At 33.9% G+C, this 14,922-nt stretch overlaps 1 protein-coding gene across 2 annotated transcripts; it reads right to left on the minus strand.

Moving 5' to 3' along the window:
- Positions 1-496: 496 nt before the first annotated feature.
- On the minus strand, positions 497-9,624 carry LOC134232409 (uncharacterized). 2 transcript variants are annotated; one of them, XM_062714357.1, is made up of 3 exons: positions 9,056-9,624; positions 6,740-6,837; positions 497-2,874 (listed from the first exon to the last, which is right to left on the minus strand). In XM_062714357.1, exon 3 carries the CDS (start codon positions 2,855-2,857, stop codon positions 1,157-1,159), a length of 1,701 nt encoding a protein of 566 aa, XP_062570341.1. In that variant the 5' UTR covers positions 2,858-2,874; positions 6,740-6,837; positions 9,056-9,624; the 3' UTR covers positions 497-1,156. The 2 variants fall into 2 exon arrangements, with proteins under 2 accessions (XP_062570341.1, XP_062570340.1); XM_062714356.1 differs by lacking the exon at positions 9,056-9,624 and having other exon boundaries at positions 6,740-6,940.
- Between the last annotated feature and the right edge of the window lie 5,298 nt (positions 9,625-14,922).

The raw sequence follows: 14,922 nt of genomic DNA on the forward strand, positions 1-14,922 counted from the left end.
TCAATTATGACATCATAATGGAGCTAGCACTAAAAAGAGCCAACAAGACCTAATGAATAAGTGTTTTAGAATAGGGGTGTGTTAGTTACAGAGTTTAATGGTTCATTATACCCCCCGCTTGAAAGTGGGAGGGTATATAGTAATCGTTAATTCCGTCCGTCTGTCCGTCCGTCCGACCGTCTGTACGTCCGTCCTTCCGTCCGTCCGTCTGTTACGCTTTGGGGTACCCATCTCTTATCCGCAACTCCTCTCATACCACTGAATGAAATTTGAAGAAACTTTCACAGAATCTTTATTACATATTGCCATTCTGCACCTCCTATTTTACTTTTTGATCCGACAGGGCACATAATTTGGGTTTCCCGGCCACAGCAAAACATGGACTTTGCCATTATAACTATATGGAGGCGGGGGTATCATTTAGTGAGCTCATCGCTCACAGTACCTCTAGTATTTTTTTTTTTTTTTTTTAATATATGATACATATTGCTTGATACAAAAGGTGGTCATTCAAAAGATAAAAAAATTCATGGTATTGTGAGGACTGAGACATATCTCTTATCCACAATTCCTCTTATACAACGGAATAAAATTTAATAATACGTTTACAGATTCTTTATTACATAATGCCATTGTACACCTGCTACTTTGCTATTTGATTTGACACTTCTTTCGGGTCTCCAAGTCCAAAACATGGACTTTGCCACTATAATCATATGGGAGGCCGGGGTATCAATTATTGAGCTCAGTGCTCACAGTACCTCTAATTTCAACTACTTTGATTTATATAAAGAAGATTCATAAAACATATTAGAAGCTAGAAAAAATTCTGTTAATTATCTTGATCAGGAAACTCTATGTACATACATTCTATTCAATTTCCATAGACCAAAAAAACCTTGTCAAAGGAATCAGACATTTATCACTCAACAGTACAAATGACACACAAGTTCATTCTGTATTAACAATATTGTCAAAACTATGTCTGAACTTTCACAATTTACAACGCTTTTAAAAATATTATAATTAAACAGATAACTGCAAAACATGTACACTAATTCAGAGTGCAGAAGTGTTTTTCAGAAAAGCAGTTCAAACATAACATCTCAATTGGTAATGACCATCTCACTCATCTTGCCCAAGCATAATTAGATGTTTATTTCATGTACTGAATCACCTTCACCTCTCCTGATTGTTCTGATCCTACCCATAATCTCCCTAAGCTGTCAATGCTCAAAGTATGCGGACTATCAAGACCACAATTGTCCACGCATTTTAGGAACTTTCCGTTCTGATCTAGGATATGTAGACAAGCATTGTTGTAATCTGTCACGATTATATGACCCATACAGTCTGTCACTGTATTTCTAGGACTAAAGGACTTCTCTTTCTTGGCTGCTGTACCGTCGTACTGGAATCGAACTTTCCCTGTTATGTCAATTGTGGATAAAATGCCACGATTAAAATCAGAATCAGAGACACAGATGTCTCCATTGATATTCTCAGCAACAAAGAGTTGGCAAAATCCTCCTTCAAAGATTAATTTTCCCTGTGCATCTTTATTCTGTTTGATTTCCCTTTCCTGATAGTATATTATTTTGTTTTTTGAAAGGTTATTTATATTGACCAGGATATCATTCGATCTGGTACAGCACAGTCCATATGGTTTCCAGCCTTTTGGTAGGGTGATCATTACTTCTGTCTTCCCATTTCTGACAAGGTTCACGGTATCATTTTCACAGTCACTGTATATCAGCTCTCCCCTTCCGGTCACAAATATACCACCAGGACTGTGTTTACCCATGGTGGTGACAGAATTTTGACAAGCCCCGTGTATGTTTACACGTTTTATGACTTGGTTATCTTGACTAAACATCGCACCAAAACTAACCCAGATTTCATCTGTTCCTACACAGGCCATTCCAGATAGAGGTCTAACTTCAGTAGGAACAGTGGAAATCACTTTAGCTTTCTCTAATAATTCTCCTGTAGATAAAAAAGATGCTTCTTCGCTCAGACTGGAAAATCCTGTCTGCGTTAGTGTTGCCTTGTATTCTTCTAATTCTATGCAAAGTTCATTCTCTTGGTCCGTTTTTGTATTCAGTGAAGGAATTTCGACATCAATGTGACCAGGAGTCATGTCTCTGTATTCCTGTACTTTGGATTTGTAGTTGCTCACTCCAGACACTTCGTTAGTATTCAGGATTTTTTCATTTTGTTCAACTGTTTGTTTCATACTTTGAACAAGGTTTCTTAACCTGGATTGATGGGATTTTAAAGAGCAGGTATGATCTTTACTTTTGGACTTGATTAAGTAATCCAGTTTGTTGAAGATGGTGTCTACTTCTAGGTGCCACTGTTTTCTATATTTTTCTTTTTCTTTTTCCATTTCTTCAGATTTGGCTGTTTTAGATGATATTTCAATCTCTGCATTTTTTATTTCCTTCTCATACTTAGGGATAATAGTCGATTTAATTTCTTCGTTATCTTCTTCGATTTCATTCTTCTTTTCATTGAAAATATCTTCCATGTCTTTCATTTTGTGCTCATTGTGGTCACCAAGAATGCACTTTAGACAAACATGGGTTTCGCATAGTTGGCAGTGGGCTACACATTTTTCGCTGGAGTGAAAATTGCACTCAGGAAGCAATGGTAGGATCTTTCTTTCTTCAAAATCAACAATGTCATGTGCTAGATATTTGAGCTTGTCTTCATGTACAGTGACACATTTCGAACATAATATCACTTGACATTTATTGCAGAACTTTTTAGGATCAGTGGATTGAGAAAGGAACTTTTTAGGAAAAATAGATTGAGAACAAAAGTCACACGGTGGCCCGGAATTCCAAAAGGACATTGTCTGAGAAAGTTGAACTGAAATTGATTTAAAGAAGAAGCTCATTAGACACAATGCACACGAGAGTCAGTCCAGCTATTTTTCAGAAGATTTTAAAAGCTTTTTTTTTGTCTTTTTTCTGTGATAAAAAACATTTTAAAAAAGATTTCTTTCCCGTGTAAGCACGCGTAAAGTTTCACCCTTATTTTAAAGATGGCTGTGCTGTTCTTGAAAAGATTTTTTTTAAATTAGAGTATATTTAAATATTAAAGATATTAATTTGTTTAGAATCATCGAAACTTGATCCTTGGGGTTTCTAAACCAAAAAAAAGCTTATTGGGACCTGCTTTGGAATTTAATAATTATAATTTAATGTTTCGGAAACTAATTGACGTAGAATAAAAATCTTGAATCTGCAGAATGTTTCAATTAAAAATAGGTCCAGTAACCAACTTTTGGTACTTTAAAGGGGCATTGACACAGTTTCAACTGAATTTTTAAAACCAATTTTAATGTTTACAATTCCTACCTCAGGCATCATCTAATGATTAGCAAAAATTTGAACATCATTTGTTAATTAACAAACGAGATACAGAACTTAAAATTCTTCATAATGTAAATAAGGCTCGTGCCTTGTTTTTGTTTACATATAGAAAATATCATATTTATAACAGAATAATGTTTAGTAAATCGAAAGAAATTGTCGAATCGTATTTAAGATTAACTTTGTTATTGAAATCATCTACTTTGAACTAACATGTATAAGTATATTAACCTATGTAAACAAAAAAAAAAAAAAACACCACGGACCTTGTTTACATAACAAAGGTTTGGAGCTCTAAATCTGTCTTTCATCTCGACAACTGACGTTAAAATTTTTGATGATCATTAGAAAGACCCTAATTTAATATTTGTAAAAGTATAATGGAAAAATAAATTTTGAAGTTTTAGCTGAAACTGCGTCCATGCCCCTTTAAAGCAGTATCTGAATATTTCGAATATAATAAGAGGCATAGAATCATCAAACTTTGTAAGTTGATGCAGTTTGGGGTCACGGAGTATGTTTACTATAAAATTGGTTACCTTGACCTTCTCTGGGAATTTTATTTTTATATGTGAATATTTAAGATAAGAGGAGGTTTCGAATCATCAAAGTGTTTCATTATTTTTTATTATTGCTTGATCATTGTTGCACCATGGCACTGTCTTTCTGTCGATCTTTTAATCTATATACTCGATAGTGCGATAGTAAATTGGTCCTTCATACTTAAGTAATACATATATTATATTTGGTCAGGAGTTCATGTGGGTTGGAGGCTCTACTTATCATTGCTGACAATTACTGATTAGTTGAAATGCATTTTTGATCCCCCATTCTTCCTATGGGTATAAAGTAACCAAACTAAGCATGCTTAGTGTCTAGTTATGATGAGCAATGATGCCTCTTTCAAAATTTTGAATACCATGGCCTCTGGACATACACCCCATGCCCCTAGGTCCATGCACCTCTTGTTCTCCATCTTAGATATAACTCTTAATAATTTTAAAGGGAAAAACGTATGTGAACAGAAATTCTCTAAGCATATGAACATATTTCTGATTTTCATCAATTTTTATCTAAACATGATGAGTTTTGTGTATAAGCAAATTGAATATGAGATCACACTTCTTTCTGATAAATTTTTGCTGGTATGTACTCGGAGACAGTTTGTACTCGTATGTATGAAAATAAGTTTGCAAAGGCGTGTGGTTTACGGGCTTTTTAGTTGCGTTATTAGTTATCTAAAGGTACTTGGACACAGATTTGAAGTTAATATTTTCTGTATAATATCACGTAATATATATTTTAATAGCATTTCACACAAAAATTAATTTAAAATCTTATTTCATTGAAAAGTTATTAAAACTTTAAAATTTTTGGCGGGTTTGATGGACACATCTTGTTGTGTATTAATGAAAAATATTAAAACTTAAATTCAGAAAAATAATTTTATTCAGAGTGGAAATGTTAAAAAGCAAAACTCCTTTACATGTATCGTCATTCCGTTGTGAGTTTTGCAAATCGAGCACACTCGTGTTATGTACACAGTTTTTGTAAACAGGACAGGATCTCTGTTATTGTTTGATGCTTACGATTCACCGGGTGCGTTCAATCGCCTTAGTCTTTTCACCACAACTGCACGGACTTACAATATATTGTGTGTTTGTTTTGCTTTCGAACATGTCTACTCTGAATTTTCTGGATTATAATATTAATATTTTTCATTAATACACAACAAATTTGCCAGTTTTCCTAAGGGTTAAGAATAAAGTTAAAATTTGTGAAAGTGCAAGGATGTGTCAATCAAACCCACCAAAAAATTTAAAGTTTGAATAACTTTTAAACGAAATAAGACTTTTAATTAATTTTTGTGTGAAATGCTATTAAAGTATGTAAGTCGTAATATTATAGAGAAAATATTAACTTCAAATCTGTGTCCAAGTACCTTTAAGGGGACCGACTGGGGCTTCCATTGCGCATTATTTTGCGCATCAAAGTAAAATGAAATAAATTTACTGATTTAAAGCAATTTTTTCACTTGATTAAAATTCTTCAATAGAATCAAATTATATGTTGAAAATTTTAAATTTCCCTTAAAGAAGGGGTTATACAAATGTTATAAAAGAAAGAGTAATAAATATATGCTATTGAAATTAAAAACATAGAAATTTGAGAATCTCTCCTTCCTTTATATATTTTTTTAAATATAGATACTGTGTTGTCCTTCATATTAGCAATACTCTACAAAAACAGGAAATTTCGTTAATTTATGGAATTTTAGATCTCCCCTTTGGAAACAAGACGATAGAATTTTGTGTTTCTTATATATTACAATATACAATACAATGATCTTGTCAGCAAATACATTTTATCATTGAGTCGAATTCTGACTGACGTTTTTCATACTTATTGTTAGTCCATTATCTATACACTGAATTGACGACGGATTTTTCCGTTATTTCCAGATCTTGACAAGGAGCACACGATGGATGTGACCGGTCGACAGGGGATGCTTTCATAGTAATACTCATCATATATATTACAGTTTGAGCAAAAAGTCTATAATAGTATTTGTTGCTAATATGTGTGAAAAATGACAATTTCCTATATGATTCTATACTAAATGTACCTGTATTTTGAGACGGTCCCTTTAAATACCTGGACGGTATATTTTCCCTAAACTTGGTATGTACACTGAAGTCAATGAAAGTTAAAAATCATGGTGTAAAAATCAAGTGTTTCGATATCGTAGTTTTCACAAAATAAAACCCCAGTCGACTCCCTGAAGGTATACAAGTGAAATAAAAGTTTTACAAACATGTTTAAAAGCCCGAACGTACTTTTTAAAAAAATCATTTTATTACATATAATTTCTTGGATATTTTTTTTAATTATGTCAAATACTGTAAATCACTTTTTATTCGCGAGAACTCTATTTTCGCGTTATTACGCGAGACAGTGTGCTCGCGAAAATTTAATTCTCGCGTATAATAATATTCCGTAAGATTATATAGAGCAATAAGCACAATTCGCGAACATTTTGTCTCGCTAATTAAGAGTAAATGACTATCTCGCGAATATAAGGTGTCTCGAAATTTTAGTTATCTACAGTATACAGTAATATGCAGTTTTGATATCTTTGTGCATGAAAGAGGATTTGAAAACTTTCATTTCACAATCTTTTCCATTATTTTCTAGATTTAGTTGGATATAGAGATTAATATTAATATATTCAAGATCTTCATTTGTATTAACAATATGCATGATTATAAAGATCTAGAAGATTGCTTGAGACTGTTTTAAAATTTAATTATAGGGACTTTAAAGAAGCTTACTGAATTTGTATTTACTGAATGACTTACCATTTAGCTCCAGTCTTTAATTTGCATCTTCGATCATCACAACCCAGTATTCACCAAACTTGGAAGTACTTGTGGTTGGTGTGTATTTCCTCTGGTTCCTGCATAATTTTATGTATTATCTAAGGGTCAAGTTTGTGGGAACATGCAGAGTTTGCTATGATTGTTAACAGTGATACATGTACCTCCTCATAGATGGAAAAGAATTTAAAAGACACTGTAATCAATAGTGGTCATGTTTGTGGGCATATGCAGATATGCAGATAAAGTTTGCTATCATCAATGATACATAATGGATAAAAGAATTAAAGGACTCAGTGATCATTGTCAAACATGAAGGTAGAGTTATTGCATAAGTTACATTGGTCCACTCTACTGACCTTAGAAGTGACGCCTGCATGGTTCTTTTTAAAACAACGCATTTTGAATAGATTAATCAATAAACAAATCAATGAATAATAGAAAATTATTTCTCTAATTACAGTCCATAGCATTCCTGGTCTCCTACCTTGACAGATTAAATCATTTAATCAAGAGACAAAGATCCTAAGAAAACAATACATGTTTGTGAAATACTGATGTTCAGGTATGGCAATTTTGGTGAAGATTCAAGTTTCTTAGATACAAGGCAAACTCCAAAGACAAGTTCAAGATGTATATAATGTACTTGTTTTTTTATCTATTGACTTATGACATAAACAAACTTACACACACTTACACAAACACACCCTGGCTGGAAGGATTGAATATACATGAAATACAAATACACAAAAATAATAATACAGATATTACAGATGACATATATCTATGTTTATGCTATAAAATATTAGTTCCTAATGCAAACTGTTCAAAGGTTTTGTCCACGGTTAAAGTTTGGTAATATTTGTAAAAGAGAATAAGATTTTACGGCCAATCTCGAGAGGTCAAATATGTAGGCGGCCAAAGAAATGCCTTGTCACAAAGCAATACAATTGTGAAATATAAAAGTTTAGCTCCAACCAATCAATAGTTATGGGAAAGGTTAAAGTTTTTTTTGCCTTTGACCTTAGAGTTTAACATACTTTTGAAAAAAACCCTAACCTTGTCCATTACTTTTGAACAGTTCATGTTAGGACTATTATATTTTACTTGTGTATTTCTTGTAACTAGACATTATTTTGGTTACAGTTTTTAGACACCCTTTGACCTTTACGTTTGACCAACTTTCAAAAAAAGGTTTGACCTAAAACTTTAGAATTTGAAAAAAGAATGTTGTGATGGGAAATTAAAGTGACTGCTCCGTTGCAAACAATCGGCACTAACTATAAATGGCTCGATTCGTAGAAACTCAATGTACATAGAGGGTACTGATAAATTCTGTAACAATCAGCGGAAACTAAGCCAAGGGGACAGTAATAGGGAATAATTCTTGAGTTTCTTAGTACTATTATGTGCTACGTATCGTCGCTATTCCTTATTTTTAATAAATTAATGGTTCATGAAATTTTTTGTCCAGTTAAGTACCTTTGTTTAAAGGCATATCAACAAGTTAATGCACTTTCATGACCTCCATTATTTTATTTAGAGTGAATTTTATAAATTACAATCGTTCGGCTGGTGTGCGTATTCATTTCATAAGTATTGACCTAGTACAACACAATAAGGTAGCAAAAATCAATGCAAAATCAACGTTAAAAATACGTTTTTAAATCAATAAGAAGTGCTAAAGTCTTTGGGTTTTTTTTTTAAATGAATTCAGCCCAAACAGTGACCTTCACTGGTAAAGGAAAGGTATGGCTGAGGAAATATGTATCATATATTTTCCTCATAAATGACTTCGTATCGTTTACTCACAAAAATTACTAAAGATAAAGTGTGTCATGTGCACATCCTCTTAAAAAGCGTTTTCAGAAAATGCAGCAGTTACTTATAAGTATCTAATCCGGGTCGGCAGAGGTATTGATCTGATTTTTATGTAGGTATTTACTGTCTAGAATAGCTTTAAATTTCGTAAACATGGCGAGATCTGTCGGGGGCTTAAGAGTACCATGCAAATCGAAAGAAGAATTGGGCAGGCTTTGGAACCTGCTTATGGAGATTGTGGATCAAAACTTTACTGACGAGGAACAAGTCTCTCATTTCTTGCACTGCACCTCATTGACGGGAAAGGAGAGAATTCTGGAGTCTAGAAAATTGTATGGAGGATACACCGAGTCCTCGGCGCGGGCGCCTTTAGCATCTAACAAAGATCTCAAATGAAACTGGTTTGCTCTGGCTTCGAAGGATGGTGAGCTTCCAAGAAAGTCACCTTACAGTACCCAAAGAATCAAAGTACTGTACATGTGTCGTATTTAATGACATACATGGGAAACACTTCAATGGCCGAGGATGACGATGAAGTAGATGATGATGTGGATGATGCAGCTCCAGCAAAGTTATCTTTCTACCAAAAACAACGCTCCAAAAGAGAAACTGCAAAAGCCAAGAAAGGAAAACGCAAAAAGACGGTGTTTAGGGAAATCAAGTCAAAAAGTCAAGAGGATACGGTTTTATTTTTTGAGAGTACACATGCTTACAATAAAAGATCGAAATATGTCAGGCTAGTACTACTCCGCTCAAATGAACCAAATGTACCACGGTGTGGGGATAATCTGCATAAAGTTGAATAGAATGAAAACCCCTTTTTCCAATGGACCGAATATAAGCTTACATCATCAAAGAACGACGGTTCCAACGAATGCGCGCTTCGCTTTGAGGTACTTATGGTTGGCAATATTGAACTTGATAAAGTAAAAGTCGAACCCGAATGGAATGAAGTTGGCAAAGGCTTGCGTGCAGGAGGGAACCCCAGGATATGCGTTTTATAAAGTTGACTTTTTTTACAATTCATATATACGAGTATCTGGAAATCAGATATTTTAATACGCTCCAGTACAGTGTTTGATGTGTCTGTCTGCATCACCTTGAAACTTCCAAATTGAGTGGAAAAAATCTGAAAGGGATTTTAGGAAAAAAAAAAGATTTCAACACTGAAAAAAATACTCTATTACTACGTAATTTTAAATTACAGGTATTTATGCTTATAAAACATATTACACGTATAGAAATTAGCTGACGGTATTTGTGAATAAATAAAGGTTTAAATGGTGGCTACATCAAGATATTATTATGTTTCGTACTGGGTTAAACAAGTTAATTTGAATTGGCATTTAAATAATTAACAAGTTTGTAATTTATTTCAATTCATCCTTCACCCCAAAAATTGAGAAATGCATTGGGATCTGTTAATTTTTCTTCGTAATTTTAAATTTAATATTATATTTTAACTTAATACATTTAAAATTTTACAAACATAAAATATTTGGTGTATAAAACCTTTTTCCAAGGAAAGGAGTACTACTATATAAGGATCAAAAAAGGCATGCATTTATAGTGATCAACATTTTTAGAAAAAAAAGCTGTTAACGTTAAGAATTGTGAACAGGGTACAAAGCTTCCACATATAGGGGATTTTCGGCCTTACATTACAAAAATTTAGACTCTGACAGTTATACATTTAAAGTTCTCCTATTCAAAATATTATGGCTTACAATAAAAGTCACTAGCTTTACGTAGTCATACACCATGGAAAAATTTCATTACCGTCATTGTTACTTCACATGTGCATATTATATTTATGTAACGATCGTATTACAAACAATGTATCTATTTTCATAAATCAGCCATTTAACGATCATTTTAGACGAAAAACATGGCTGAATCGGCCTGTTATGACGATGAATTGAGTAAACCTTGCTCAAGCAGGGAAGATTTAAAGAAAGTGTGGATAAAACTTTTGAAATCTCCCGAAAAATGGGAAATTGGTCGAGTCTCTTGCTTTTTTCACTGCACATCAGTGAGTAACAAAAAGGAAATTCTAAAGTCTGGATTTATTAAAGGGAATTGTACACAGTCACCAGAGCTGGTACCATTGGCTGCAAACGCAAGCTTGAAAGGAGTGTGGTTCGTACTGGCTTTAGAAGGCGGCAGAGGGCTGCCCAGAAAATCACCGTACGGGACTCAGAGGATGAAGATACCTTTCTCGGTATTGATGAATTACATGGAAAACGCTTCGATGGAAAACGACGAAGAAAATGATGATGAAGAAGAAGACCTACAGGTACCTCAAGCAAAATTATCTTTCTACGAAGAAAGGCGTTTAAAGCGAAAAACTGCAAAGGCCAATAAGGGGAAACCAGCAAAAGCAGTATTCAGACATTCTACGTCCTATTTTAAAGAGGATCTGTTTTTATTTTTTGAGAGCTCGTATACATATTGTAGAAAGACATGGTACATAAGGCTTGTTTTAATTCGGTCTACTGACCCAAATTTACCTTGGTGTGAACAAAACTTATATAAATTGGACATACATTCCAATCCCTTTTTTCAATGGGCAGATGGGAAGCTTTTGTCTGCCAGGAATAATGAATCAGAATTCTGGATTGAGGTGCTCATTGTGGGGGACATTGTGATTGATAAGTTGAGACAGAAACCAGACTGGGACACAGTTGGAAAAGGGAGACGGGAGGGGCGAGAACCTGAAATGCTATAGCATGTATATATACATTTTGTGCTTTGTAGATTTCAATATGAGAGCTGCAATTGGTTAATAATTGTGATAATTTTCCACTGTACATATAATATATCTTAAAAGAAATGTTTATTTAACATGTTTAATTTAAGCTACCTTTAAATTTCATTTGAATTTACGATTTTTCTTCTTATGTAGAATAAATTCTGCACCATAGGAATATAAAAATTTGTCGGCCAACAAAGAATCACAAGGAGTGCGCACGGAATTCAAACAACAATTATTAGAATAATAATTGTATTTATGTATTTAATGCGATAATTTGTTGGGAGGTTTTCGGAAACATTTAGGTTGGTAATTAAGTTTATGTTTGGCATTTGACTCATAATTTCAATTCTCAAAACAAAGGCACTGTCATTATCTAGAGAAGGACAGATGCATGAATACTTTCTTGCATGGGAAATAGTAAGATTTATAGTGATGCCTTCAATTCATTCTAGCAAAGGCTTCTGAAACAAGAGACCTAGGGGCCACATCGCTCACCTGAGCAATTAGCTAGAAAAAAAGCACACATCAGATCAGAGCTAAAAGTTTACTGAGAGGGGAGGGGGCTTGAATTTTAACCCCCCAGGGGGTCATGATTTGAACAAACTTGAATCTACACTACCTGAGGATGATTCCCTATAAATATCACTAAGCATGGCTTTAAAGTACTTGAAAAGAAGATTTTAAAAGGTTTCCCTAGATATTCCTATGTAAAACTTTTATCGGCCATTTGGCCCCACCCTACTGCCGGGGGTCATGATTTGAACAAACTTGAATCTACACTACCTGGGGATGATTTCACAGGAGTTTCATCTTTCCTGTCTCAATGGTTCTTGAGAAGAAAATTTTTCCTACATATTCCTAGGTAAACCTTTGATCGGCCATTTTGTTTTACAGTTGTTTTGATTTACAGTTGTTAAACTGTATACATTTTAGTTAATTAAAGACTAATTTTAGTTAATTAATTGGCTCGTTGGATCGTTACTTCGTGGGTAACTTGCTATTGTCTGCACAGAAGATTTTTCTAGATCTTCCATAAACATGGGTGTTTTCTCATTATCTTAGATCACAAGAAAGTTTGAAAATATTTCACGTGGGTACAGAGTTCGTATGTTACCCAGACAAAATTCAAATCGATGTTTTCATTATCAAACAACACTGATACTGGACATATATATATATATATATCACATTCAACTTTTTTGTATTTGTACACTTGTATTTACATACAGATAATAGACGATAGGGGACATATATCATACATATCTTTTAATATCTAATTGAGGTTTTATACCTTTATTTTTAAGAAAAAGCATGGCGAAATCGGATAGTTGTGTAAATGAATTGAATAAGCTTTGCAAAAACAAGACTTAAAAACCTCATGGGAAAAGCTTTTCAGAAAGCAGGAACTTTGTAAAATGGAAACAGTCTCTCATTTTTTACACTGCACATCAGTGAGCTGCAAAAAGGAAATTCTGGAGTGTAAAATTATAGAAGGGAATTGCATATTGCTCCAGAGCGGGCCCCTCTGGCTGCAAAAACAAACTTGAAAGGAATCTGGTTCGTACCAGCTTTAAAAGACCGTGGGCTTCCCAGAAAGTCACCATATGGAACTCAGAGAATTAAGATATCGGTCTCAGCAATGATGAGTGACATGGAAATCGCATCCTTTCAGGAGGAAGTAGAAAAACAGAGTCCGGAACGTAAAGCCTCAAAAGTCAAGACGGAACGTAAAACCTCAGAAGTCAAGATGGGAGGACCAGATGAGAAGGGATCAAAGGAGATCAAATCGGATTCTAAGTGTGATTTGTATTTATTTTTTGAGTGCTCTTTTACATATAATAGGAATATACAGTACATAAGGCTTGTTTTAATTCGGTCAACAGACTCAAGTTTATCTTGGTGTGAACAAAACTTGCATAGAGTGGACTTACATTCCAATCCTTTCTTTCAATTGGAAGATGACAAGCTTTTGTCTTCCACGAATGACAGGTCGGAATTCTGGGTTGAGGTATTCGTGGTGGGAGACATCGCTATTGATAAACTGAGAGAAAGGCCTGACTGGGATGTGGCTGGCAAAGGGAAACGGGAGGGAGGAGAACCTGAGATGCTTTGCTGAGAGCAACAGTTACGGTGGACGAATAATTGTGACTACAACTATAACAAATTGAACTCACCTGGTGAAACGAAAATGTTTTGTAAACAGGGCACAAGTCCTTAGGTTATTATTTTTAATGTTGACGGTTTCACCGGGTTTGTTAAAGGACAGGGGCGTAATAAAACTCTCAAGTTTCAATCTCCCAATTAATTATATTATTACTCTTATCATATCTTGAATGTAACTGTTAAGGGCAACACAGGGTGTTTCTTGTAATAAGTACTCAGTTTTGTGTAGCAAAAACTTAAAATACAGCCTAAATTACATCTGTTGATATCATATACTGTTGTACAAAAGAAGATGGGCGCATTTGGCGGGTGATCTGCAGGAATCATTTGTACGAAACATTTACGGTTTAAATGTCCATGATTTGGTTGGCTGAACATACCTGGTCAGATTTTACAAACACGTCCATGGGTTATTTTTTTTTTTCATTTAGTTTGAAAGACATTATGAAATTGTAACATTTATGTCCATTTTTTTCTAGGGGGTACTATAACATAGTAATGTTTCACAAAAAAAAATTAAACCTAAAATATTTAATGCATACGTGCATGATACGTGTACATGTACATTATTAAAACAGAAGATTAGAATTGATTTCGCTTGAGAACCAAACTGAACTAAAATTTATCCAATTCAAAATTTTAATACATCAGTACATAAAACGAAACTGACAAAATAAATGGTTGTTTGCCTGAATAAAAAAAAAATAACGCCCCATGCCAGGCTCGAACCAAAAACTTTTCGCTTCGAGTGCACTGAACAGGTAGACTTACTTACTGAGCCATCACCCTACACATATATACAAAGGTTTTTAAAAGGACAAAGACACACCACATTGACACATTTGGATTTTGGGGGGAAAAGTTCATTTTTCATGGTCTCTGGGTCTTCTATCCATTTTTTAATAAAGTGTATTCGTTTCTTTGAATTAAAATACACACAAATAACGTTTCAAAATCATGGAGAGAAGACCCAGACATAGAAATTTTTTTAGAAAAGTGTGTTTAAAAAAGTACCATTCTGTACCAAATGTCTGATATGGCCAATTTTCAAGTTACTTTTTAGCAAATCAAAGCTAAATTTCGGGAAAATATTTTCCGTTCCTGTTGCACAGGAACCCGATAAATTAAAAAAATGTTAAAATTTCATGTGACATGTCAATAAAATTTTCACTTTTCAAGTACGCCCAGGTTCCTGCCGAATGCCAATCAAAAGCGCCCTCGTTCTTTAAGTTCAAATTGTTATGTCAAATATATTTTGATTCCTAAATGGAATCCTGTAATTTTCTTACTGCTTACTGAAAAGTATTGCACATGCGGAGATGATATAGCACACATATATTGATATGCGTTTTTTTTCTCTGGAATAAATTAGATGTCATTATGGTTGAATATGTATTTCTTTCTATTTCTTTTTTTACCTTATAGT

This window comes from Saccostrea cucullata, unplaced genomic scaffold (assembly GCF_032062105.1).
Source record: "Saccostrea cucullata isolate Sc308-1 unplaced genomic scaffold, CSIRO_AGI_Scuc_v1 ctg21, whole genome shotgun sequence".
Lineage (NCBI taxonomy): Eukaryota > Metazoa > Mollusca > Bivalvia > Ostreida > Ostreidae > Saccostrea > Saccostrea cuccullata.

Coding starts and splice junctions, on each gene's coding strand:
- LOC134232409 (XM_062714357.1), bottom strand. CDS start 2,857: ATGTCCTTTTGGAATTCCGGGCCACCGTGTGACTTTTGTTCTCAATCT.